The following is a 27997-nucleotide window of genomic DNA, read 5'->3' on the forward strand; positions in this document are numbered from 1 at the left end:
TGAAATGTCAATGACAGATAACATGGGTTTCTTTTTAACTTTTACCCCACGGTTAATTTATATAGATTATTAAAGGGATAGTTTCAATATTATTTCAGGAATATTAAGACTAGGGTTTTAATGGCCTGTTAGTAAGGGGTTATTTTTTAATGGGGCTTTTTTCCCATTTAGTAGCTTATTATATGTAATTATTTCAAACCTCTTCAAGATCTCAGAAGCTGCCTAAAGTATAGACATGTTACTTCCTTTAACGTTTTTTGCAGCTTTGGAAACAGAGGCGATTAAAAGAACTCAAAAGAAAGAATATCTGCACAGGAAATTGTTTTTACATTGCAGTACATATGTTTATTAGTGATGAGCGAGTGTACTCGTTGCTCGGGTTTTTCCGAGCACGCTCAGGTGGTCTCCGAGTATTTATGACTGCTGGGAGATTAAGTTTTTATCTCCTCAGCAGCATGATTTACAGCTATTAGCCAGCTTGATTACATGTGGGGATTCCCTAGAAACCAGGCAACCCCTACATGTACTCAGCCTGGCTAATAGCTGTAAATCATTTAGCTGCTGTGATGAAAACTAAATCTCCAAACACTAACAAATACTCGGAGGTCACCCGAGCATGCTCGGGAAAACCCGAGCAACGAGTACTCTCGCTCATCACTAATGTTTATTTGTTATAGCTTTAGCGCTTTTGCAGGTGGGTAAAGGAGCATACCCATTTGAAAAAGACATTGTGTATGCACTATTTTACTAATTAAATACCGTCTAAGACCAACCTGCTCTGCTTTTTGGTGAAATACAGCAGACATTTCCAATAATGTACTCCGCTCATCCAAAGCAGCTGCAAACATTTTCCACTCTTGGTCAAGCTGGTTGGCAATCTGCCTAATTTGCAGTGAAGCATAGTGTCCAGATTCCACAAGTCTATTGGCTACTGACATAATTCGATTTATATTCACATAGACATTCTGTAAGAGAAAGCAATGAGATATTTGAGTTAATAAGCACTAATAAGACAGTTTTTTACAATTCATACTACTTTAACTGCAATAACACTTCCTCAAACATTCAAAGTGGTTCTCCACAATCCTCATTTGTTAAAAGGTCACTGTAACAGAGTGTCCCCAGCCTGTACACATGGACCATACTGTGTTTTTCATCTGCTGGATCCATTGAACTCATCCAATCCAAGGACTATTTCTATATTTCCCTGGAGCCGGATTACCAGGTGGAGCCCCCGACTCTGCTCTCTTTGTGTGGACTCATTGTGAACTCATTATGGACGCTGCAGCATTAGCTTCATTTGTGTTGCCCCAGTTTCCTGTTGCAATAAATCTCATGGGATTGTTTATTGGCCTTGTGTCTCTTCCTGCTCTGTCGCATACCCCGTCACAGTTACCGTCATAGAAAATAATAAAATCTCTATGACCCTGTAGCAAAGGGGTATTTCTATCTTCCTCCTCTCTCTGTTGCAGTAGGAAGCAAGAGCTAGCAATGTGGTTACCTCTATGTGAATTACACAGTTTAGCATAAGGGAAATGATTAAAACTGGAAAGCATAGATGGCAGATACCGTAAATAGAAATGACAATCTTAATTAAAATGCAGAAAGTCCTTTTGCAGCTCAGTTGCCTTTTGTGAGAAAGACTGAGATTTAAAATGAACAGGTAATTAGACAAAACAAAAGGTCTTATTAGACAACATGCGTTTATGCATAGACACAGAAGTGGAAGAACCCTTTTGTCCCCAAGAAATATATTGTCCCTTCAAAGGAAATGATCTATGTTTACACTAGATGCGTTTTGTCTCTGTAAGGGAAATATTGCTTCTTTGGCAGACATATGTCTCTGAAAGCAAATATTGAATATTGAAGTTTGTATAGGTCCAGTTGTGATGAGACATACATTTTCAGTGCTATTTCAAAGTAGGGAAGAGATACATACATCTCTGGCAAAAATTAAGAGACCAGTGCAAAATGTTCAGTTTGTCTGATTTTTCTCTTTATAGGTATATTTTTGAGTAAAATGTAAATTTTTCTTTTATTCTATAAACTTCTGAAAACCGAATTGCCAAGCAATATTTTTTTAACTTTTTCCTGACAAAGAAAAATGGTCAAAATAAAGAAAAAAAAAACAAAACAAGGGCTTTCAGACCTCAAATAACGCAAATAAAACAAGTTCATAATCATTTAGAAACAACAATACTAATGTTTTAACTCAGGAAGCGTTCAGAAATCAACATTTTGTGGAATAACCACGACTTTTAATCACAACTTTCATGCATCTTGGCATGCTTTCCACCAGTCTTTCACACTGCTTCTGGTGCAAAAATGTAAGCAGTTCTTCTTTGTTTCATTGCTTGTGACTATCCATCATCCTCTTGATTACATTCCAGAGGTTTTTAATGGTTCAGGTCTGGAGATTGGGCTGCCCATGACAGGGTTTTGATGTGGTGGTCTCTTAATTTTTTGCCAGAGTTGTATTTTCTCATAACCGTAACCCCGGCCTATAAGCCCCAAATCCATAATGGACAAATAACTGACACTAGCCATGTCATGTTTGATCTTTAACCCCTTAATCCCATATGACGTACTATCCCATCGAGGTGCCCTGGGACTTAATTCCCAGTGACGGGATAGTACATCATATGCGATTGGCCGCGCTCACGGGGAAAGCGCGGCCGATCGCGGCCGGGTGTCAGCTGCCTATCGCAGCTGACATCCGGCACTATGTGCCAGGAGCGGTCACGGACCGCTCCCGGCACATTACCCCCCGGCACACCGCGATCAAAGATGATCGCGGTGTGCCGGCGGTGCAGGGAAGCATCGTGCAGGGAGGGGGCTCCCTGCGGGCTTCCCTGAGACGATCGGTACACGGTGATGTACTCACCGTGTACCAAGCGTCTTCTCCCTGCAGTCCCCGGATCCAAAATGGCCGCGGGGCTGCATCCGGGTCCTGCAGGGAGCACTTCCGGGTCAGGAGCAGGCTGCAGCTGCAGCTCTAATCCTGCCCGGCTGTTTGTCAGATCACCGATCTGACAGAGTGCTGTGCACACTGTCAGATCAGTGATGTCCCCCCCTGGGACAAAGTGAAAGAGTAAAAAAAAAAAATTTACACACGTGTAAAAAAAAAAAAAAAATTCCTAAATAAAGAAGAAAAAAATATATATTATTCCCATAAATACATTTCTTTATCTAAAAAAAAACAAAAAAAAACCAATAAAAGTACACATATTTAGTATTGCCGCGTCCGTAACGACCCAACCTATAAGGCCATGTTCACACAGTGCGTTTTTTACCGCGGAACCGCGGCGGTTTTGCCGCTGCGGTTCCGCAGCTGTTTTCCATGCAGGGTACAGTACACTGTACCCTATGGAAAACAGGACACACTGTGCACATGGTCCGGAAATTGTAAAAAAAAAGACGCGCTGAATAGCTCCCGGAAAAAAGAAGGAGCATGTCAATTCTTTTTCCGGAGCCGCAGCGGTTCTGCACCCATAGACCTCCATTGTGAGGTCCAAACCGCAGTAAAACCCGCAGATCAAAAATATATCTGCGGGTTTTACTGCGGTTTGATGTGCAGAACCGCTGCAGCAGGAAGTGCGGGGAGCGGGCGGAAGTGCGTGGGCGGAGTGTGGCTGCCCCCCCGTGCTCCGATCCCGCCCCCCCGTGCTCCGATGCCCCCCCCCCAGTGCTCCGATGCCCCCCCCCAGTGCTCTGATGCCCCCCCCGTGCCCTAATCTCCCCCCCTTATACTCACCCGGCGTCCCGGTGTCCGTCCGGCCGTCTTCTCCCTGGGCGCCGCCATCTTGCAAAATGGCGGGCGCATGCGCAGTGCGCCCGCCGAATCTGCCGGCCGGCAGATTCGTTCCAAAGTGCATTTTGATCACTGAGATATAACCTATCTCAGTGATCAAAATAAAAAAATAGTAAATGACACCCCCCCCCTTTGTCACCCCCATAGGTAGGGACAATAAAAAAAATAAAGAATTTTTTTTTTTTTTTTTTTCACTAAGGTTAGAATAGGGGTAGGGTTAGGGTTAGGGGTAGGGTTAGGGTTAGGGGTAGGGTTAGGGGTAGGGTTAGGGGTAGGGTTAGGGTTAGGGGTAGGGGTAGGGTTAGGGTATTTTCAGCCATTTTAACCCTAAAAAAATTCCTAGAAAACACACAGACTCTGGCTAGAAAACTGCATAAAAAAAAACGCATCAAAAAACGCATCAAAAAACGCATCAAAAACGGACCAAAAAAGGACCAAAAAAAGGACCTGCGTTTTCTGCCAAGAGCTGCAGTTTTTTAAAAAACAGTCAGGAAAAAAAAAGGATGGAAATCCTGAACGTGTGAACATACCCTAAAACTGTCCCACTAGTTAACCCCTTCAGTGAACACCGTAAGAAAAAAAAAAAACGAGCCAAAAAACAACGCTTTATTATCATACCACCAAACAAAAAGTGGAATAACACGCGATCAAAAAGACGGATATAAATAACCATGGTACCGCTGAAAACGTCATCTTGTCCCGCAAAAAACGAGCCACCATATAGCATCATAACCAAAAAAATAAAAAAGTTATAGTTCTCAGATTAAAGCAATGCCAAAATAATTATTTTTTCTATAAAATAGCTTTTATCGTATAAAAGCGCCAAAACATAAAAAAATGATATAAATGAGATATCGCTGTAATCCTACTTAACCGAAGAATAAAACTGCTTTATCAATTTTACCAAACGTAGAACGGTATAAACGCCTCCCCCAAAAGAAATTCATGAATAGCTGGTTTTTGGTCATTCTGCCTCACAAAAAATCGGAATAAAAAGCGATCAAAAACTGTCACGTGTCCGAAAATGTTACCAATAAAAACGTCAACTCGTCCCGCAAAAAACAAGACCTCACAAGACTCTGTGGACCAAAATAAGGAAAAATTATAGGTCTCAAAATGTGGAGACGCAAAAACTTTTTTGCTATAAAAAGCGTATTTTAGTGTGTGACGGCTGCCAATCAAAAATCCGATATAAAAAACGCTATAAAAGTAAATCAAACCCCCCTTCATCACCCCCTTAGTTAGGCTAGGTTCACATTGCGTTAATGGGTTAACGCTAACGGACAGCGTTGCACGGCGAAAATGTCGCAATTATCGCCATGCAACGGGTCCGTTAGCGCACCCATTGACAGCAATGTGATTTTCTGGTGTAGTGCATCGCTAGAGCGTGCCATTTTCGGCTCGCGCTAGCAAGGTGCCGTTCTTTTGTGGCACGCCTCGGACGCTGCTTGCAGCGTCTGCGGCGCGCCCGAGGTCCGATCCCAGATATTCCAGAGCGGGGACGTTAACGCGACCACTAAACGCGCCACCTAAAAAGACATTGCGTTAGCGCAATCCGCTAGCACTAAACGGATTGCCCTAACGCAATGTGAACCTAGCCTTAGGGAAAAATAATAAAATTTAAAAAAATGTATTTATTTCCATTTTCCCATTAGGGTTAGGGCTAGGGTTAGGGCTAGGTTTAGGGTTTGGATTACATTTACGGTTGGGATTAGAATTAGGGATGTGTTAGGGTTAGGTGTGTGGTTAGGGTTACCGTTGAAATTAGGGTTAGGGGTGCGTTTGGATTAGGGTTTCAGGTAGAATTGGGGAGTTTCCACTGTTCAGGCACATCAGGGGCTCTCCAAACGCGACATGGCGTCCGATCTCAATTCCAGCCAATTCTGCATTGAAAAAGTAAAACAGTGCTCCTTCACTTCCGAGCTCTCCCGTCCGCCCAAACAGGGGTTTACCCCAACATATGGGGTATCATCGTACTCGAGACAAATTGGACAACAACTTTTTGGGTCCAAGTTCTCTTGTTATCCTTGGGAAAATAAAAATTTGGGGGGCTAAAAATCATTTTTATGGGAAAAAAAAGGATTTTTTATTTTCACGGCTCTGCGTTATAAACTGTAGTGAAACACTTGGGGGTTCAAAGTTTTCACAACACATCTAGATAAGTTCCTTGGGAGGTCTAGTTTCCAATAAGAGGTCCCTTGTGGGGGGTTTGTACTGTTTGGGTACATCAGGGGCTCTGCAAATGCAACGTGACGCCTGCAGACCAATCCATCTAAGTCTGCATTCCAAATGGCGCTCCATCCCTTCCGAGCTCTGCCATGCGCCCAAACAGTGGGGGGGCCACATATGGGGTATCAGCGTACTCAGGACAAATTGTACAACAACTTTTGGCATCCAATTTATCCTGTTACCCTTGTGAAAATACAAAACAGGGGGCTAAAAATCATTTTTGTGAAGAAAAAAAAAGGAATTTTTATTTTCACGGCTCTGCGTTATAAACTGTAGTGAAACACTTGGGGGTTTAAAGTTCTCACAACACATCTAGATAAGTTCCTTGGGAGGTCTAGTTTCCAATATGGGGTCACTTGTGGGGGGTTTGTACTGTTTGGGTACATCAGGCGCTCTGCAAATGCAACGTGACGCCTGCAGACCAATCCATCTAAGTCTGCATTCCAAATGGCGCTCCTTCCCTTCCGAGCTCTGCCATGCGCCCAAACAGTGGTTCCCCCCACATATGGGGTATCAGCGTACTCAGGACAAATTGGACAACAACTTTTGGGGTCCAATTTATTCTGTTACCCTTGTGAAAATAAAAAACTGGGGGCTAAAAAACAATTTTTTCGAAAAAAAAAATTATTTTCACGGCTCTGCGTTATAAACTGTAGTGAAACACTTGGCGGTTCAAAGCTCTCAAAACACATCTAAATAAGTTCCTTAGGGGGTCTAGTTTCCAAAATGGTGTCACTTGTGGGGGGTTTTAATGTTTAGGCACATCAGGGGCTCTCCAAACCAATATGGCGTCCCATCTTAATTCAAGTCAATTTTGCATTGAAAAATCAAATGGCGCTCCTTCCCTTCCGAGCTCTGCTATGCGCCCAAAAAGTGGTTTACCCCCACATATGGGGTATCGTCGCACTCAGGACAAATTGCACAACAACTTTTGTGGTCTAATTTCTTCTCTTACCCGTGGGAAAATAAAAAATTGGGGGTGAAAAGATCATTTTTGTGAAAAAATATGATTTTTTTTTATTTTTACGGCTCTGCATTATAAACTTCTGTGAAGCACTTGTTGGGTCAAAGTGCTCACCACACATCTAGATAAGTTCCTTAAGGGGTCTACTTTCCAAAATGGTGTCACTTGTGAGGGGTTCCAATGTTTAGGCACATCAGGGGCTCTCCAAACGCAACATGGCGTCCCATCTCAATTCCTGTCAATTTTGTATTGAAAAGTCAAATGGCGCTCCTTCCCTTCCGAGCTCTGCCATACGCCCAAACAATGGTTTACACCCATATATGGGGTATCAGCGTACTCAGGACAGATTGTACAACAACTTTTGACATCCATTTTATCCTGTAACCCTTGGTAAAATAAAACAAATTGGAGCTGAAATAAATTTGGTGTGAAAAAAAGTTAAATATTCAATTTTATTTAAACATTCCAAAAATTCCTATTAAACACCTGAAGGGTTAATAAACTTCTTGAATGTGGTTTTGAGCACCTTGAGGGGTGCAGTTTTTAGAATGGTGTCACACTTGGGTATTTTTTATCATATAGACCCCTCAAAATGACTTCAAATGAGATGTGGTCCCTATAAAAAAAATGGTGTTGTAAAAATGAGAAATTGCTGGTCAAATTTTAACCCTTATAACTCCCTAACAAAAAAAAAAAATTATTTCCAAAATTGTACTGATGTAAAGTAGACATGTGGGAAATGTTACTTATTAAGTATTTTGCGTGACATATCTCTGTGATTTAAGGGCATAAAAATTTAAAGTTGGAAAATTGCGAAATTTTCAAAATTTTCACCAAATTTCCGTTTTTTTCACAAATAAACGCAAGTTCTATCGAATACTTTTTACCACTAACATGAAGTACAATATGTCACGAGAAAACATTGTCAGAATCGCCAAGATCCGTTAAAGCGTTCCAGAGTTATAACCTCATAAAGGGACAGTGGTCAGAATTGTAAAAATTGGCCCGGTCATTAACATGCAAACCACCCTCGGGGCTTAAGGGGTTAACTCTGTATGCTGTATTGTTTTGTCCCTTTTGTAAAATCTTTTGTACAGTGGGTAGAAAAGTATTCAGACCCTTATACATTTTTCACTCTGTTTCTTTGTAGCCTTTTGGCAAATTCAAAAAAAGTTCATTTTTTCACATTAATGTACACTCTGCACACCATCTTGACTAAAAAAAAAAAATACAGAAATGTAGACATTTTTGCAAATTTATAAAAAAAAAAAGAAAAACTGAAATATCACATGGTCATAAGTAGTGATGAGTGAGTGTACTCGTTGCTCGGGAGGTCTCCGAGTATTTATGACTGCTCGGAGATTAAGTTTTCATCTCCGCAGCTGAATGATTTACAGCTACTAGACAGCTTGATTACATGTGAGGATTCCCTAGCAACCAGGCAACCCAAACATGTACTCACCCTGGCTAGTAGCTGTAAATCATTTAGCTAGGGCAACGAAAACTTAATATCCGAGCAGTTACAAATACTCGGAGACCACCCGAGTGTCCTTGGGAAAACCCGAGCAACGAGTACACTCGCTCATCACTTGTCATAAGTATTCAGACCGTTTGTTCAGACACTCATATTTTAATATCTAAGTCACATGCTGTCCATTTCCTTGTGATCTCCTCGGATATAGGACAAGCATGATGGGCTGGCATGCACGCCATAACAAGGACGTCATGCCTTTGCTTTGAATGGACAGTGTTCTTACATCTCAGGATGATTATTAATTCCCCCAATGAACCTTGCTCACAAAAAGGGGAAAAGCATTATGGAAGGATATGTGGCCAGTGGGATAACTGGTTATTGAGGTTTTCAGTATCCTATAGAGATTACCCTTCTAACCTATCAGGAGTTAGGCAGCTTTTATCTATATATATAATTGTCTAAGGGTCACTTCCGTCTGTCTGTCTGTCCTTCTGTCACGGTAATTCATTCGCTGATTGGTCTCGGCGGCTGCCTGTCATGGCTGCCGCGACCAGTCAGCGACGGGCACAGTCCGATTAGTCCCTCCCCTACTCCCCTGCACTCACTGCCCGGCACCCGCTCCGTAATCCTTTCCACTCACTGCTCACACAGGGTTAATGGCAGCGGTAACGGCCCGCGGTGTAACGCACTCCGTTACCGCTGCTATTAACCCTGTGTGTCCCAAACTATTTACTATTGATGCTGCCTATGCAGCATCAATAGTAAAAATGTCATGTTAAAAATAATAAAAAAAAAAAACCTGCTATCCTGACCCTCCGCCGCCTTTCCCGCTCCTCGCCACGCTCCCGGGACCGCTCCATTGCAAGTGGCAGCTTCCGGTCCCAGGGCTGGTGTGCGACAAGGACCTGCTGTGACGTCACGGTCATGTGACCGCAACGTCATCATAGGTCCTGCTCACACCAGCCCTGGGACCGGAAGCTGCCGCTTGCAATGGAGCGGTCCCGGGAGCGTGGCGAGGAGCGGCAAAGGCGGCGGATGGTGAGTATAGCAGGACTTCCAACAGGCCTTCGGAAGGTGAGTATATTTATTTTTTTTAAGCCTCTATACTACGTGGCTCTGTGCTGGGCAATATACTACGTGACTGGGCAATATACTACGTGGCTGGGCAATATACTACGTGGCTGGGCAATATACTACGTGGCTGGGCAATATACTACGTCGCTGGGCAATATACTACGTCGCTGGGCAATATACTACGTCGCTGGGCAATATGGAAGGATATGTGGCCAGTGGGATCACTGGTTATTGAGGTTTTCAGTATCCTATAGAGATTACCCTTCTAACCTATCAGGAGTTAGGACATGCATATTCTGTCTTATTCTAATAAGAATACCTGATGCGTTAGTATCGGGCCACCATCTAGTAAGTATATAAAAGTCAAAAGTATTTTAAGAGTGAAAATCTTTATTGGCTAACCAGAAAAATTATAATGTGCAAGCTTTCAGAGCACAGAGGTGATTAGGCAAATTTACAAATGAATTGTAAACTTGCCTGAAGAGGACTTTGTGATTTGAAAGCTTGCAAATTTGGATAATTTACCAAAAATAAGAAATTCTATTTTTTGAACTAAACTTGCAAGTGATGGAAGAAATAGCCCTTGGTGGGTCGAAGCCATGCTAACGAGCTTGTCCTTTTGCCAAGCTGGAGTTAATGGCGTATAAGTTAAATATTTAAGATTATGAAGGTTTTTTAATATGTTTTCTGTATGTTAATAACCTAAATAAAGGCCCTGGCAAATTTTTATCCACCAAGTCAGCGTTTCATGGCATTCTTTATTCGCTATATAGGCCATGTGTAAGTACTATATTGTGCAATGCCATGGCGGAGGGGGACACACGACATTACGATGTAAAAGGTGTTCCTCTCCTGAAAGGGTTAATTGTCGTCATAGGTATCTTACCATTTCTTCTGCATGTCTGAGGTGCATCCTGGGTGTGGTTGGGTAGCAGTGGTGACCAATCAGTGGTCGTAGCAGGGAAAGTTTAAAAAATAACTTTCCCGGCAACAGCAGTATTTACAAACAGTGTTGCTCAGGGATAAAAGATGGTCTCATACCGAAGAGCTGCTCCCAACCCCCTCCCCCCTCTTTATTTTATGCTTTTCACAGTTTAGGGGTTAGTCATTCAGTTAACTGAATGGACGGAAAGTTTTGGTTTACAGGCTTAAGATTTTGCTAAGCTACGGTTATTAGTGTACAAGTTAGGTATATAAGACTAAGCAGGGCCACCATCAGTGCATTACTGCCCTTACTGGTGTATGAGGACCGGGAGCCCAGGGGAAGGATTCAGGTGGTTCATTTCTCAGACACATGCTCAGTTCAAACCTTTTGCATGGCAATAGTTAAAAGTTGCCAGCCAATTGGAGGCTAACAACTGAAGGTGCACACATTGTCGGAGCATGACATCACTGCCATGTATCGGTGCCACAAATGGATGAGGAAGAGGATGCTGCTGGACCACGGCCAGGTAAGGAGTAACTTTTTCTTTTTACATCTTTGTACTTGAAGCAGACATATGGGGCCAGGATAGGGGTTTATATGGGCCAAGGATGAGATCATATGGGGCCAAGGATGAGATCATATGGGGCCAGGACGGGAGATCATATGAGGCCAGGACAGGAGTTCATATGGGACCAGGATGGAAGAACATATAAGGGCAGGACGGGAGGACATATTAGGGCAGCATGGGATGACATATAGGGGAAGGATGGGAGGACATATTGGGGCAGAATGGGAGGAAATACGGGGCAGGATGGGAGGACATACGGGGCAAGGATGGGATGGAATATGGGACCAGCAATGTGACACAAGGGGGCCAGCAATGTGACACAAGGGAGCCAGGAATGTGACACAAGGGGGCCAGGATGGGGAATGTTATTACAGGAAGGGGCCAGGATGTGGGGCATTATTACTGTAGGGGTTATAAAGGGATATTACTAAGGCTTTGATGCATTTTATTTTTGTGGATACTGTTTTCAGTGGGTGGAGAAGAGTCCTGTTACTGTGCAGGGCGACACTGTCGCTTTTCTTTATTCATCTGGTATTGTGTAGAACAGTGTTTCCCAAACTCCGATCCTCATGGACCCCAACAAGTAATGTTTTCAGGATTTCCATATTGTTGCACAGGTGACAGAATTCCTGATGCTTTTGATGAAACTTCCATCACCTGTGCAACACTATGGAAATCCCAAAAACATGACATGTTGAGGTCCATGAGGATCAGAGTTTGGGAAACACTGGTGTAGAAGTTGGGGAAAAAGTGGAGAAAGTGATCTAGAAGTGGCGGTGCTCTAGATAGATGTGAGTTATTTTCTGCAGAAATAAGTTGTGGCAGGAAAAAGTGATGGCGTTCTGCACTTGATGAAGAAGAAAAGTGAAGATGAAGAATGTCAGTCAAAAACTAACTAGTATCCAAGCTCCTACAGGAAGACCCCTGTGGATCCAAACTATGCAGTCTAACTGCTTTGTTTAGACAGCTAGGATTTCACAAGCAGAATATGAAGTTATCATACATCCTAGCCACACACCTGTTAATTTTTTCAAAATATGTGGACTGGGCCGAACGCCTTCCAGGGTCTTGATCCGCACTAGCACCTCAGAATAAGGAGATAGGTAGAATGGCTAGTAGGAGCCAGTTATCAAAGCTGTGTTTGGTCTCAAAGCGTAGCAGGGGCCCGGCCAGATCTGATGATGCCAATACAGCCTCCCTAGGATGTTTCATTACGGAGTTTTGAACCATTTTAAGTTTTGAAGTTTTTTAGCTGCTAGATGTAAAAAGAAGGGTTTGAGGTTCAGCCCACGGGGACAGGAGGTGAGTGACCCAGAGGGAGCAAATGCTAGTTTAAAGCATTGTTTTTCTCTAGGGAAGTCGTGACAACATAACATGTGGGGAGAAATAAAGCCAGAGGGGACCACAAGTCTCCTATGTGGCACCTTCTTCCTCACAAAACAGGCCGTTCATCTGACTGGTAACTGACTCTTATATTCTGCATACTTTTGTACTACCACTATTTTTATGTGCATATCTGACCATTGTACACAGAGAAAGACAGACACACAGAGAGAAAGACCTAGAGACAGAGAGAGAGACATAGAGACAGAGGGAGACAGAGAGAGAGACAGAAAGAGAGAGAGAGAGAAAGACAGACACACAGAGAGACACAAATAGAGAGAGACACAGACAGAGAGACAGACACACAGAGAGAGATACACAGAAAGAAACACAAAGATAAAGAGACAGAGAGAGACAGGCACACCGAGAGAAATATGGAGACAGAGAGACAGACAGAAAGACAGACAAAGAGAAAGACAAAGCGCTGGAGTCCTGGGTTCAAACCCCACCAAGGACAACATCTGCAAAGAGTTTGTATGTTCTCTCCGTGTTTGAATGGGTTTCCTCCGGGTACTCCGGTTTTCTCCCACATTCCATAGAAATACTGATAGGGAATTTAGATTGTGAGCCCCAATGGGGACAGTGATGAAATTGTGTGCAACCTGTAAAGCGCTGCAGAATATGTTAGCGCTATATAAAAATAAAGATTATTATTATTAAAGACACAGAGAGACAGACAAAGAGAGACAGAGACACAGAGAGAGACAGAAAGAGACACAGAGAGAGACACACAGAGGGAGACACAGAGACAGACACAGAGAGAAAGATACACAGAGTGAAACACAAAGAGAACAAGAGAGAGACAGGCACCAAGAGAAAGAGGGGCACAGGGAGAGACAGAGACAGACATACAAAGACAGAGACAGACACACAAAGTGACAGACACAAAGAGAGAGACAGACAGAGACACGCAAAGACACACACAGAAAGATACACAGAGTGAAAAACAGAGAAAGAAAGAGAACGAGAGAGAGACAGGCACTAAGAGAAAGAGGCACAGGGAGAGAGACAGAGAGAGATACACGCAAAGAAAGAGACAGAGAGAGAGAGAGACAGACACACAAAGAGACAGATACACAAAGACAGACACACAAAGAGAGAGAGACTCAGAGAAAGAGAGAGGCACACAGAGAGAGACAGGTACACAGAGGGAGGCTGTCACACACAGTGTAGGAAAGACTGAGGGCAACATGAAGAGATAAGGGGAAGGGAACCCAACACTAGGGAAGGGCGGAGTGGAGACCCCTAGGCAGATCTAATGTCACCCTGTCTGCCCTAAGCATCCCTATATAGGTTCCGCAGCTATCGCCGAGCAGGATACATAACCCCTGCCTGACCCTGGCAATAAGTCCTGCATAGGGAAAAACAGGGTGAGCACTAGTCAATCCGCACTACCACTAAAGACAGATGGGATACACAAACAAGGAGAACACTTAGCTTGAGTAGACTCAAGAGAGAAATACAGACATCCTCCAAACATCAAAGAGAAAGATAGCCGACTGCTATAGCATAGCCTCAACAGGGAATGGAAATGGAAACATCACCGGCAACTTCCAGCAGCAAGCTGTGAGTTATAAACATCCCAGTCCAGGTGTGTTAACTAGAGCGGGGGGGAGGGGGTGTAGGTTGCCACTGGGTCGTAAAGACAGAAGGACTAGGAAAGAGTCTGCAAAGCAAACCGCTGTGACCTTCTTTAGCTAGATGCAGTGCGACCGTCTGCAGCCTCTGACACACCCATGACACAGGCAAACAGAGAAACAGGCACACAGAGAGATGATGAGCAGGGTCACTGACATACTCTCTGCTGCTGTGGCAGGGTCTCTGGAGGGGGTTGTGCACGTATTAGCGGTTGATGAATAAGAGACAGAAAGAGACAGTCGGTAGAAACAGAGATCGTGAGGAAACACTTAATTAATTTAAATCTCCTGGTCCATATGGATTACATCCTAGGGTACTGAAATAGATAGCAGATGAAACTGCAGAACCACTAGCCAGAATCTTTGAAAAATCCTGGAAGACAGGAGAAGTCCCAGAACATTGGAGAAGGGTAAATGTTGTCCCTAGCTTCAAAAAAGTAAATAAGATGGAGCCAGGAAAATACAGGCCACTGAGCTTTACTTGTATACCAGGAAAGACTTTTGAACAAATTATTAAAGGGACACTGTCACCTGAATTTGGAGGAAACAATCTTCAGCCATGGAGGCGGGGTTTTGGGGTTTTTGATTCACCCTTTCCTTACCCGCTGGCTGCATGCTGGCTGCAATATTGGATTGAAGTTCATTCTCTGTCCTCCGTAGTACATGCCTGCACAAGGTAATCTTGCCTTGCGCAGGCGTGTACTATGGAGGACAGAGAATGAACTTCAATCCAATATTGCAGCCAGCATGCAGCCAGCGGGTAAGGAAAAGGTGAATCAAACACCCAAAAACCCCGCCTCCATGGCTGAAGATTGTTCCCTCCAAATTCAGGTGAGTGTCCCTTTAAGCTGCATATATGTAAGTACTTGGATAAGAATTCTGTAAATAACCAGAGACTGCATGGTTTGCAGCAAATAAGTCATGCCAGACTAATCTAAATTCATTCTATGATGAAATCATTGACTGGGTGGATCAGGGAAATGTGGTAGGTATAATATATCTCGACTTCAGCAAAGCATTTTATAAAGTATCTCATACTATCCTTATTGAAAAAATGACCAAGTATGGGATTCACAAGGCTACGTGTTGTGAATTCTGCTTTTGGGCTCCCTCCGGTGGTTGTAGGTGGTAATGCAGTTGTCCCTGAAGGGCAGTCTTGGTCAGGTGTTTCTGCTGATTGCAGTTCTGACTGGGGTATTTAGGTGTGCAGGATTCACTAGTCCTTGCCAGTTGTCCATGGTTCTGGGAGGAGTAGGTTCTCTGTCTGGTTCCTCCTGCCTTGCTGCTATATCAGCAAAGATAAGTGTTTGTTAGTTTTTTTTCTGTGGCACACATGCTGTGTGCTAATAATTTTGTGCTATTCATTTGTTTTCTCTTGTCCAGCTTAGATTGTGTCAGTGTTTTCTCAGTCTTGTTGGATTCTCAGGAGTTGCAGATATACGCTCCACATCTTTAGTTAGATGTTGGAATTTTTTGTATCATGTGGATATATATATATATATAGCTGTGGATATTTTTGGAAGGGTTTTTAATACTGACCGCTTAGTATTCTGTCCTATCCTTTCCTATTTAGCTAGAAGTGGCCTCTTTTGCTAAATCCTGTTTCCTGCCTGCGTGTGTCTTTCCTCTTCTACTCACAGTCAATATTTGTGGGGGGCTGCCTATCCTTTGGGGTTCTGCTCTGAGGCAAGGTAGTATTCCTACTTCCATCTATAGGGGTATTTAGTCCTCCGGCTGTGTCGAGGTGTCTAGAATTTGTTAGGCACACCCCACGGCTACTTCTAGTTGCGGTGTTAAGTTCAGGATTTGCGGTCAGTATAGTTTCCACCAACTCCAGAGAAAGTTCCATGCGGCTCCAAGGCCACCATATCATAACAGTACAACTGGCCAATAATGAGTTAAATGCATCTCAGAAGAAGGGAAGAAAGGTGTTGAGCCATTTTTTTTTCTGTAGTCTTCTTTTTCTTCTCTTTTCTCTATCTCTGGGTGGCTGAGGAGTCTTGTGCTAGCATGGATGTTCAGGAATTAGCTTCTCGTGAAGACCAGCTTGCTGCTAGGGTACAGGGTATTTCTGATTATATTGTTCAGACTCCTGCTTTAGAGCCGAAGATTCCTACTCCTGATTTGTTTTTCGGTGACAGGTCCAAATTTTTGAGTTTTAAAAACAACTGTAAACTGTTTTTTGCTCTGAGACCTCGATCCTCCGGTGATTCCATTCAGCAGGTTAAAATCATCATCTCCCTGCTGCGTGGCGATCCACAGGATTGGGCACTTTCCCTGGAATCTGGGAATCCAGCTTTGCTTAATGTAGACTCCTTTTTTTCAGGCTTTAGGATTATTATATGATGAACCTAATTCTGTGGATTAAGCGGAGAAGACCTTGTTGGCCCTGTCTCAGGGTCAGGAGGCGGCAGAATTGTATTGTCAGAAATTTAGAAAATGGTCTGTGTTGACTAAATGGAATGATGATGCTTTGGCGGCAATTTTCAGAAAGGGTGTTTCTGAATCCGTTAAAGATGTTATGGTGGGGTTTCCCACACCTTTCGGTCTGAGTGATTCTATGTCTCTGGCCATTCAGATTGTCCGGCGCTTGCCGGAGCGCAGAACTGTGCGCGCTGTGGCGTTGTCCTCAGAGCAAATTCCTGAGCCTATGCAGTGTGATAGGATTCTGTCTAGAAAGGAACGACAAGGATTCAGACGTCTCAATAGGTTGTGTTATTATTGTGGCGACGCTTCTCATGTCATTTCAGTCTGCCCTAAACGTACTAAGAGGATCGCTAGTTCGTTTACCATCAGTACTGTACAACCTAAATTTATGTTATCTGTGTCCTTGATCTGCTCATTATCATCATTTTCTGTCATGGCGTTTGTGTATTCAGGCGCCGCCTTGAACTTAATGGACTGAGTTTTCCAGGCGTTGTGGTTTTCCCTTGCCTTTGCAGAACCCTATTCCTGTAAGGGGCATTGATGCTACACCTTTGGCTAAAAATAAGCCCCAGTTTTGGACACAGGTGACAATGCGCATGGCGCCAGCCCATCAGGAAGATTGTCAATTTCTGGTGTTGCATAATTTGCATGATGCCATCGTGCTGGGTTTTCCGTGGTTGCAGGTACATAATCCTGTGTTGGATTGGAAGTCTATGTCTGTGACTAGTCGGGGTTGTCAGGGGGTTCATAATGATGTTCCCTTGATGTCAATCTCCTCTTCTTCTTCTGAAATTCCAGAGTTTTTGTCTGATTTTCAGGGTGTATTTAATGAGCTCAAGTCCAGTTCCCTTCCACCGCACAGGGACTGTGATTGTGCTATTGACTTGATTCCAGGCTGTAAGTTTCCTAATGGCCGACTTTTCAATCTGTCTGTGCCTGAAAATACCGCCATGCGGAGTTATATTAAGGAGTCTTTGGAGAAAGGGCATATTCGGCCATCTTCTTCACTGCTGGGAGCGGGATTTTTTTTTGTTGCTAAGAAGGATGGCTCCTTGAGACCGTGTATTGATTATCGCCTCTTGAATAAGATCACTGTCAAGTTTCTATACCCTTTACCTTTGCTTTCTGATTTGTTTGCTAGGATTAAGGGGGCTAGTTGGTTTACGAAGATTGACCTTCGGGGGGCATATAATCTTGTTTGTATTAAGCAGGGTGATGAATGGAAAACTGCGTTTAATACGCCCGAAGGCCATTTTGAATACCTTGTGATGCCATTCGGGCTCTCTAATGCTCCATCTGTTTTTCAGTCCTTCATGCATGATATCTTCCGGACTTATCTTGATAAATTCTTGATTGTATATTTGGACGATATTTTGATTTTTTCCGATGATTGGGATTCTCATGTGGAACAGGTCAGGATGGTATTTCAGATCCTTCATGACAATGCTTTGTTTGTGAAGGGGTCTAAGTGTCTCTTTGGGGTGCAGAAGGTTTCTTTTTTGGGCTTCATTTTTTCTCCCTCATCTATGGAGATGGATCCGGTTAAGGTTCAGGCCATTCATGATTGGATTGAACCCACATCCGTGAAGAGCCTTCAGAAATTTTTGGGTTTTGCAAATTTTTATCGCCGTTTCATTGCTAACTTCTCCAGCGTGGTTAAACCCTTGACCGATTTGACTAAGAAAGGCGCTGATGTGGCGAATTGGTCCTCTGTGGCAGTCTCTGCCTTTCAGGAGCTTAAATGCCGATTTACTTCTGCTACGGTGTTGCGCCAACCGGATGTTTCGCTTCAGTTTCAGGTTGAGATTGACGCTTCTGAGATTGGGGCAGGGGCCGTTTTGTCTCAAAGGGATTCTGTTCGTTCCGTGTTGAAGCCGTGTGCCTTCTTTTCCTGTAAGTTTTCGCCTGCTGAACGCAGTTATGATGTCAGCAATCGGGAGTTGTTGGCTATGAAGTGGGCGTTTGAGGAGTGGTGACATTGGCTTGAGGGAGCTAAGCACCGTATTATGGTCTTGACCGATCATAAGAATCTGATTTACCTCGAGTCTGCCAAACGGCTGAACCCTAGACAGGCTCGATGGTCCTTATTTTTTTCCCATTTTGATTTTGTGGTTTCGTATCTTCTGGGTTCTAAGAATATTAAGGCTGATGCCCTCTCTAGGAGTTTTTTGCCTGATTCTCCTGAGGTCCTTGAACCGGTCGGCATTCTGAAAGAAGGGGTGGTCCTTTCTGCCATTTCCCCTGATTTACGACGGGTCCTTCAGGAATTTCAGGCTGACAGACCTGACCGCTGTCCAGTGGGGAAACTGTTTGTTCCTGACAGATGGACTAGTAGAGTGATTTCTGAGGTTCACTGTTCTGTGTTGGCTGGTCATCCTGGTATTTTTGGTACCAGAGATTTGGTTGCTAGGTCCTTTTGGTGGCCTTCTTTGTCACATGATGTGCGTTCTTTTGTGCAGTCCTGTGGGACCTGTGCGCGGGCCAAGCATTGTTGTTCCCGTGCTAGTGGGTTGATTTTGCCATTGCCGGTCCCTGAGAGGCCCTGGACCCATATTTCTATGGATTTTATTTCTGATCTTCCGGTTTCCCAGAAAATGTCTGTTATCTGGGTTGTTTGTGACCGGTTCTCTAAGATGGTTCATTTGGTGCCTTTGCCTAAATTGCTTTCCTCTTCAGATTTGGTTCCGTTGTTTTTTCAGCATGTGGTTCGTTTGCATGGTATTCCGGAGAATATTGTGTCCGACAGAGGTTCCCAGTTTGTTTCTAGGTTTTGGCGAGCCTTTTGTGCTAGGCTGGGCATTGATTTGTGTTAAATATTAATTAATTGAATCATTCTTATTCTGTACTGAGCACATTGCTTCTTGCTGACATTACAAAAGCTATTTCTGTGTATGTAGCTCAGAGCATAAGTTATCACCATATACAGGGAACACGTGATCTGTGTTGGACATATAAATAACGTCTCTAAGGAGGGTGGGGGGAGGGTTTGTCACGTGGGACGGTCACCTCCCTTCCTACACATCATTCTCCATGGACAACAGATGAAGAAGCAACAGCTGATAGAGGTGGCCATGATGACCTTCAAACTTCACACAGACAGACGATTTTACCATTCAGGACCTTGGGAAAGATGAGTAACAAGACAAGCGCTGATATCTACACATGGACAATCTACTTTTATGTTTGCAATTTGGTTTTTCTGTGGACAATTCAATAAACCACTATACTTTTCATCAGAATATCATGACATTTTTCTTTTAAGAATAACGCACCTGGTTAAGTCTTGATTAAATATTTTTGCGAAATAACCATTTTTAACAATTTGTCTTTTTCTTCTGCATTTCATCCTCAGACAAATGGCCAGACCGAGCAAACTAATCAGACTTTGGAGACTTATTTGAGATGCTTTGTGTCTGCTGATCAGGATGATTGGGTGGCCTTCTTGCCATTGGCCGAGTTTGCCCTTAATAATCGGGCTAGTTCGGCTACTTTGGTTTCGCCTTTCTTTTGTAATTTTGGTTTTCATCCTCGTTTTTCTTCTGGGCAGGTTGAGCCTTCTGACTGTCCTGGTGTGGATTCTGTGGTTGACAGGTTGCAGCAGATTTGGGCTCATGTGGTGGACAATTTAGTGTCGTCTCAGGAGGAGGCTCAACGTTTTGCTAACCGTCGTCGGTGTGTTGGTTCCCGGGTTCGGGTTGGGGATCTGGTCTGGTTGTCTTCCCGTCATGTTCCTATGAAGGTTTCTTCCCCTAAGTTTAAGCCTCGGTTTATTAGTCCTTATAGGATTTCTGAGATTATTAATCCGGTGTCTTTTCGATTGGCGCTTCCGGCCTCTTTTCCTATCCATAATGTCTTCCATAGATCTTTATTGCAGAAATATGTGGTGCCCGTTGTTCCCTCTGTTGATCCTCCGGCCCCTGTGTTGGTTGATGGAGAGTTGGAGTATGTGGTTGAGAAGATTTTGGATTCTCGTTTTTTGAGGCGGAAGCTTCAGTACCTTGTCAAATGGAAGGGTTATGGCCAGGAGGATAATTCTTGGGTTTTTGCCTCTGATATCCATGCTGCTGATTTGGTCAGTGCCTTTCATCTGGCTCGTCCTGATCGTCCGGGGGGCTCTGGTGAGGGTTCGGTGACCCCTCCTCAAGGGGGGGGGTACTGTTGTGAATTCTGCTTTTGGGCTCCCTCTGGTGGTTGTAGGTGGTAATGCAGTTGTCCCTGAAGGGCAGTCTTGGTCAGGTGTTTCTGCTGATTGCAGTTCTGATTGGGGTATTTAGGTGTGCAGGATTCATTAGTCCTTGCCAGTTGTCCATGGTTCTGGGAGGAGTTCTCTGTCTGGTTCCTCCTGCCTTGCTGCTAAATCAGCTAAGATAAGTGATTTTTTTTCTGTGGCACACATGCTGTGTGCTAATAATTTTGTGCTATTCATTTGTTTTCTCTTGTCCAGCTTAGATTGTGTCAGTGTTTTCTCAGTCTTGTTGGATTCTCAGGAGTTGCAGATATACGCTCCACATCTTTAGTTAGATGGTGGAATTTTTTGTATCATCTGCTGTGGATATTTTTTGGAAGGGTTTTAAATACTGACCGCTTAGTATTCTGTCCTATCCTTTCCTATTTAGCTATAAGTGGCCTCTTTTGCTAAATCCTGTTTCCTGCCTGCCTGCGTGTGTCTTTCCTCTTCTACTCACAGTCAATATATGTGGGGGGCTGCCTATCCTTTGGGGTTCTGCTCTGAGGCAAGGTAGTATTCATACTTCCATCTATAGGGGTATTTAGTCCTCCGGCTGTGTCGAGGAGTCTAGGATTTGTTAGGCACACCCCACGGCTACTTCTAGTTGCGATGTTAAGTTCAGGATTTGCGGTCAGTATAGTTTCCACCAACTCCAGAGAAAGTTCCATGCGGCTCCAAGGCCACCAGATCATAACAGCTACAGGTAGGTGGATTCATAACTGACTCAGTAATGGTACTCCAAGAGTGTTAGCAATTAGTCGCACATCCAACTGGAAGAGTGCTTCAAGTGGGGTACCACAAGACTCTGCCTGGCCCCAGTGTTTTTCAACATTTTTATAAATGATCTAGATAAGGGAACTGAAGGTAAATGAATCAAATTTGCAGATGATGCAAAGCTAGGAAGGATAGTTATCACTAGAGAAGAGAGAAAGGATTCAGAAGAATCTAGATGAGCTTGAACAATGAACAATGACTAATAAACAGGGAAAAAACAGGGAGAAATGCAAGATTCTACATTTGGGTAAGAAAAACCAAAATTACACCTACAGAATGGAAGGAATAAAACTTAGCAACAGTACATGTGAAAGAGACTTGGGCATACTAATAGTTCACAAACTGCATAAGTCTACAGTGTGATGCAGCAAAAAAAGGCAAACAGTTCTAGGATGTATTAAGAGAAACAGAGTCTAGATCATATGAAGCAATTATCCCTTTCTACTCCTCATTGGTCACGTCTCACCCTAAATAATGTGTCAAGTTCTGGGCATCATATTTTAAGAAAGACATTGAAAAACTGGAGCAAGTTCAGGGTGGTGAGCAGACTGCAAAGCATGTCCCATTAGGAATGGTTAAAAGATATGGGAATGTTTATCTTGCAAAAAGGAAGGCTAAAAGGAGACTTAAAAGCTGTCTACAAATATTTGAAGGAAAGTCACAGTGTACAGGGATCATCTTTTTTTCATTTGAACATGGACACATGAGAAGCAATGGGATGAAATTGAGAGGGAGAAGATACATATTAAATATTAGAAAAAAACTTGGGTGTTCAATGAGTGAAACAGGGTGCCAGGAGACGTGTGGAGTTATCCTTAAATGAAAGTCTTCAAACAGCGGCTAGACAGACATCTGCCTGTGATTGTTTAGTGAATACTGCACTGCACTGAGCAGGGGGCTCGACATAATGACCCTTGTGGTCCCTTCGAACTCTAACATTCTATGATTCTACATACAAATAATGTAAATATATAGTAGTTACAATAATAAAAAGTGCATACAGCAAGGAAATCATGCAAAAATGAATAATATTTCAAGTGATTCTCAAGAAATAGCTGTAGAAAATTATTATGTAACATGATTCACCCCATTCATGTTAGTGTCGATATCCATGTCCCGTTCTATTAAATACACATGTAAGGAAGTAAAAATGAAAAAGCAACACATCGCATATGCGAGATTGTGCTTTGAAATACCTAGCACCATCTTAATATAGGGATATAGGGAAAGGTGCTTTTTGTGAATCATCTGGGATTTTAAGGCTATGTGCACACGTCAGGATTTCTGGCAGAAATTTTCCTGACAAAAACCTGACATTTCTGCCAGAAATCCGCATGCGTTTTTTTCGCGGTTTTGATGCGTTTTTGCGTGTTCTTTATGCGTTTTTGATGCGTTTTTTCTTGTGTTTTTTCCAAATGCATAGAAAAGCGGGAAAAACGCAGAAAATCCGCAAAATTAATTAACATGCTGCTTTTTTTTACCGCGATGCGTTTTTTCGCGGAAAAAAAGGCATCATGTGCACAAAAATTGCAGAATGCATTCTAAATGATAGAATGCATAATGCATGCTTTTTTAATGAGTTTTCATCGCGAAAAAACGCGACAAACCCTTTTTGGAAGTGCATTTGAACAGCAAGGTGGATTGCTGTTAAGGGAACTAGAGAAAAAAATATCTATAAATCTTCAGCATAGCGAGTGTGAGCGAGCTGAGTATGACCTGAGTGTAAGTGTGAACGGCGGTAAGTGTGACTTGTGATTCAGTGACTTTGGAGTCAGGGAGTTTCCAAGGGAGGATTTAATGAATTGCTGTCTGTTTTTTATTAATACTTTGTATTTATTTTTAATTTTTTTTATTTAACTTTTCTGTCTGGTGCAATCCCCATTAGGAAATGTGCTCCACTCTTCTTAATGCCATCCAGTGCACATCTTGCCACATGTATGCAGTCCTTGATCAGCCGATCGAGGGTGCATACTGCTGTGCGAGATGTGAGCACGTTGTGCATTTGGAAGCCCAGATTCTGAATCTAAATGTGCAGCTGGTAACACTGAGATCCATAGACAATATGGAGAGGAGTCTTCTGCTCACGGAGCAGACGCTCAATGGGATAGATGAGGTGGGGGATGGTAGGATGGAGCTGTGTTAAAAATGGTTATTTCTCAAAAATATTTAATCAAGACTTAACCAGGTGCGTTATTCTTAAAAGAAAAATGTCATGATATTCTGATGAAAAGTATAGTGGTTTATTGAATTATCCACCATTGCAGCAAAAACATAAAAGTAGATGAAATAGTTATGAACAGCGCTTGTCTTGTTACTCATCTTTACCAAGGTCCTGAATGATAAAACCGACTGTCTGTGTGAAGTCTCAAGGTCATCATGGCTTCCGCTATCAGCTGTTGCTTCTTCATCTGTTGTCCATGGAGAATGATGTGCAGGCAGGAAGTGAGAGTCCCACGTGACAAAAGGCCCCCACACCCTCCTAAGAGACGTTTATATATGTCCAACACAGATCATGTGTTCTCTTTATATGGTGTTAACTTATACTCTGAGCTACATACTCAGAAATAGCTTTTGATAGTGTCAGCAATAAGCAATGTGCTCAGTACAGGATTGAGAATATGAATGATTCAATTACGGTAATATTTAACAAGCTGCAGGATGGTGAAGTAGCAAGCTGGGTGACAGTTAGGAAGCGGGGTAGAGGGAAGAGTGTCAGGGAGGCTAGTCCTGATCAGGAACACCCCAATAAGGTTGCTAAGTTGGCAGATGAGGGGGGTGCCAGTACAGGGGTAGCACTGCTGCAGCCAGGCATGTCCTCTGAAAGCCGGAGGAGTGACTGCTTCAGTAAGGAGGGAAATAGGTGAGCAGGGCAGGCCAGACAGGTGCTGGTAGTGGACGACTCAATTATTAGGGGAACAGATAGGGCAATCTGTCACAAAGGGAGGGATCGTCGAATGGTATGCTGCCTACCAGGCGCTCGAGTCCGACACATCGCTGATCGGGTGGACAGATTACTGGGAGGGGCTGGTGTGGACCCAGCGGTCATGGTGCACATTGGCACAAATGACAAAGTTAGAGGTAGGTGGAAGGTCCATAAAGATGATTTCAGGGAATTAGGCCGCAAGCTGAAAGCAAGGACCTCCAACGTGGTATTTTCCAAAATACTGCCTGTACCACGTGCCACGCCAGAGAGGCAACGGGAGATTAGGGAGGTTAATAAGTGGCTCAAGAATTGGTGTAGGAAGGAGGGGTTTGGGTTCCTGCAGAACTGGGCCGACTTCTCAGTTGGCTACAGGCTCTACGCTAGGGACGGGCTGCATCTCAATGGGGAAGGTGCAGCTGTGCTGGGGGAGAAAATGGCTAGAAGGTTGGAGGAGTGTTTAAACTAGGATTTGGGGGGGAGGGTATTCATTTTATAGGAGGGGAAGATAGAGCAGACAGAGACCTGGGCACAAATAAGGAAGTTGGGGGTGGTGGTGGCATGGGGGGTGGGGTTAGAACAATTAATAATTTAAGAAAGAATAGAGGTACAGAGAGGAACATCAAGTGCATGTATACTAATGCCAGAAGCCTCGCCAACAAAATGGACGAATTAGAACTAATGTTGCTGGAGCATAATTATGACATGGTGGGGATATCTGAAACATGGCTGGATGAGAGCCATGACTGGGCTGTTAACTTGCAGGGCTATAGCCTGTTCAGAAATGACCGTACAGATAAGCGAGGGGGTGGGGTGTGTCTATATGTAAAATCGTCCTTAAAACCCATCCTGCGTGATAATATAGGTGAATTTAATGAAAATGTAGAATCCCTGTGGGTGGAGATAAGGGGAGGGGGAAAATAATAAATTACTGATAGGGGTTTGTTATAAATCTCCAAAAATAATGGAAGCAATGGAGAATATCCTCGTAAAGCAAATAGATGAAGCTGCGACTGAAGGAGAAGTCATTATTATGGGGGACTTCAACTACCCTGAAATAGATTGGGGAACAGAAACCTGCAGTTCCAGCAAAGGTAATCGGTTTTTGACAACTATGAGAGACAATTACCTTTCACAACTGGTTCAGGACCCAACAAGAAAGGGGGCACTGCTAGACCTAATATTAACCAACAGGCCAGACCGCATAGCAAATATAAGGGTTGGGGGTCACTTGGGAAATAGTGATCACAAAATAATAAGTTTTCATGTATCCTTTAAAAAGATGTGTAATAGAGGGTTTACAAGGACACTAAACTTCAGGAGGGCAAATTTCCAACGGATGAGAGAGGATCTTGGTGCAATTAACTGGGACGATATCCTGAGACACAAAAATACACAAAGAAAATGGGAGACATTTGTTAGCATCCCGTATAGGACCTGTGCACAGTATATACCGTATGGGAATAAACATACTAGAAATAGGAGGAAACCAATATGGCTAAATAGAGCTGTAAGGGGCGCAATAAGTGACAAAAAGCATGTAGAGAATTAAAGGAAGCAGGTAGTGAGGAGGCATTAAATAAATACAAAAAATTAAATAAATTCTGTTAAAAGCAAATCAAGACAGCAAAGATTGAGACAGAGAGACTCATTGCCAGCGACAGTAAAAATAATCCTAAAATATTCTTTAACTACATAAATAGTAAGAAACTAAAAAATGATAGTGTTGGCCCCCTTAAAAATAGTCTGTGTGAAATGGTGGATGAGGATGAGGAAAAGGCCAATATGCTAAATGACTTTTTTTCATCAGTATTTCCACAAGAAAATCCCATGGCAGACAAAATGACTAGTGATAAAAATTCCCAATTAAATGTCACCTGCTAAACCAAGCAGGAAATGCGGCGGAGTCTAAAAATCACTAAAATTGACAAATCTCCGGGCCCGGATGGGATACACCCTCGAGTACTGCAGGAATTAAGTACAGTCATTGATAGACCATTATTTTTAATCTTTAAAGACTCCATAATAACAGGGTCTGTACCACATGACTGGCACATAGCAAATGTGGTGCCAATATTCAAAAAGGGGAAAAAAACTGAACTCGGAAATTATAGACCAGTAAGCTTAACCTCTACTGTGGGTAAAATCCTGGAGGGCATTCTAAGGGATGCTGTACTGGAGTATCTGAAGAGGAATAACCTCATGACCCAGTATCAGCACGGGTTTACTAGGAACCGTTCATGTCAGACTAATTTGATCAGTTTCTATGAAGAGGTAAGTTCCGGATTGGACCAAGGGAACCCAGTGGATGTAGTGTATATGGACTTTTCAAAAGCTTTTGATACGGTGCCACACAAAAGGTTGATACATAAAATGAGAATAATGGGGATAGGGGAAAATATGTGTAAGTGGGTTGAGAGCTGGCTCAGGGATAGGAAACAAAGGGTGGTTATTAATGGAGCATATTCGGACTGGGTAGCGGTTAGCAGTGGGGTACCACAGGGGTCAGTATTGGGCCCTCTTCTTTTTAACATATTTATTAATGACCTTGTAGGGGGCATTCAGAGTAGAATTTCAATATTTGCAGATGACACTAAACTCTGCAGGGAAATCAATAAAGAGGAGGACAATTTTATATTACAGGATGATTTATGTAAACTAGAAGCTTGGGCTGATAAATGGCAAATGAGCTTTAATGGGGATAAATGTAAGGTCATGGACTTGGGTAGAAGTAATAAGATGTATAATTATGTACTTAATTCTAAAACTCTGGGCAAAACCGTCAATGAAAAAGACCTGGGTGTATGGGTGGATGACAAACTCGTATTCAGTGGCCAGTGTCAGGCAGCTGCTACAAAGGCAAATAAAATAATGGGATGCATTAAAAGAGGCATAGATGCTCAAGAGGAGAACATCATTTTACCTTTATACAAGTCACTAGTTCGACCACACTTAGAATACTGTGCACAGTTCTGGTCTCCGTTGTATAAGAAAGACATAGCTGAACTAGAGCGGGTGCAGAGAAGAGCGACCAAGGTTATTAGAGGACTGGGGGGTCTGCAATACCAAGATAGGTTATTACACTTAAGGCTATTTAGTTTGGAAAAACGAAGATTAAGGGGTGATCTTATTTTAATGTATAAATATATGAGGGGACAGTACAAAGACCTTTCTGATGATCTTTTTAATCATAAACCTGAAACAGGGACAAGGGGGCATCCTCTGCATTTGGAGGAAAAAAGGTTTAAGCATAATAACAGACGCGGATTCTTTACTGTAGGAGCAGTGAGACTATGGAACTCTATGCCGTATGATGTTGTAATGATTGATTCATTACTTAAATTTAAGAGGGGACTGGGTACCTTTCTGGAAAAGTATAATGTTACAGGATATATACACTAGATTCCTTGATAGGGCGTTGATCCAGGGAACTAGTCTGATTGCCGTATGTGGAGTCGGGAAGGAATTTTTTTCCCCAATGCGGAGCTTACTCTTTGCCACATGGGTTTTTTTTGCCTTCCTCTGGATCAACATGTTAGGGCATGTTAGGTTAGGCTATGGGTTGAACTAGATGGACTTATAG

The 27997-nt window shown here is 43.1% G+C and overlaps 1 protein-coding gene across 1 annotated transcript in view; it reads right to left on the reverse strand.

Moving 5' to 3' along the window:
- The window catches only part of TRIO (trio Rho guanine nucleotide exchange factor), a 2940676-nt gene that overhangs the window by 2262401 nt on the left and 650278 nt on the right, over nucleotides 1-27997 (reverse strand). The window contains 1 exon segment of the mRNA XM_069730426.1: nucleotides 774-965. Within this exon segment, the coding sequence (XP_069586527.1) occupies nucleotides 774-965 (192 nt within the window).

This window comes from Ranitomeya imitator, chromosome 6 (genome assembly GCF_032444005.1).
Source record: "Ranitomeya imitator isolate aRanImi1 chromosome 6, aRanImi1.pri, whole genome shotgun sequence".
Taxonomy (NCBI): Eukaryota; Metazoa; Chordata; class Amphibia; order Anura; family Dendrobatidae; genus Ranitomeya; species Ranitomeya imitator.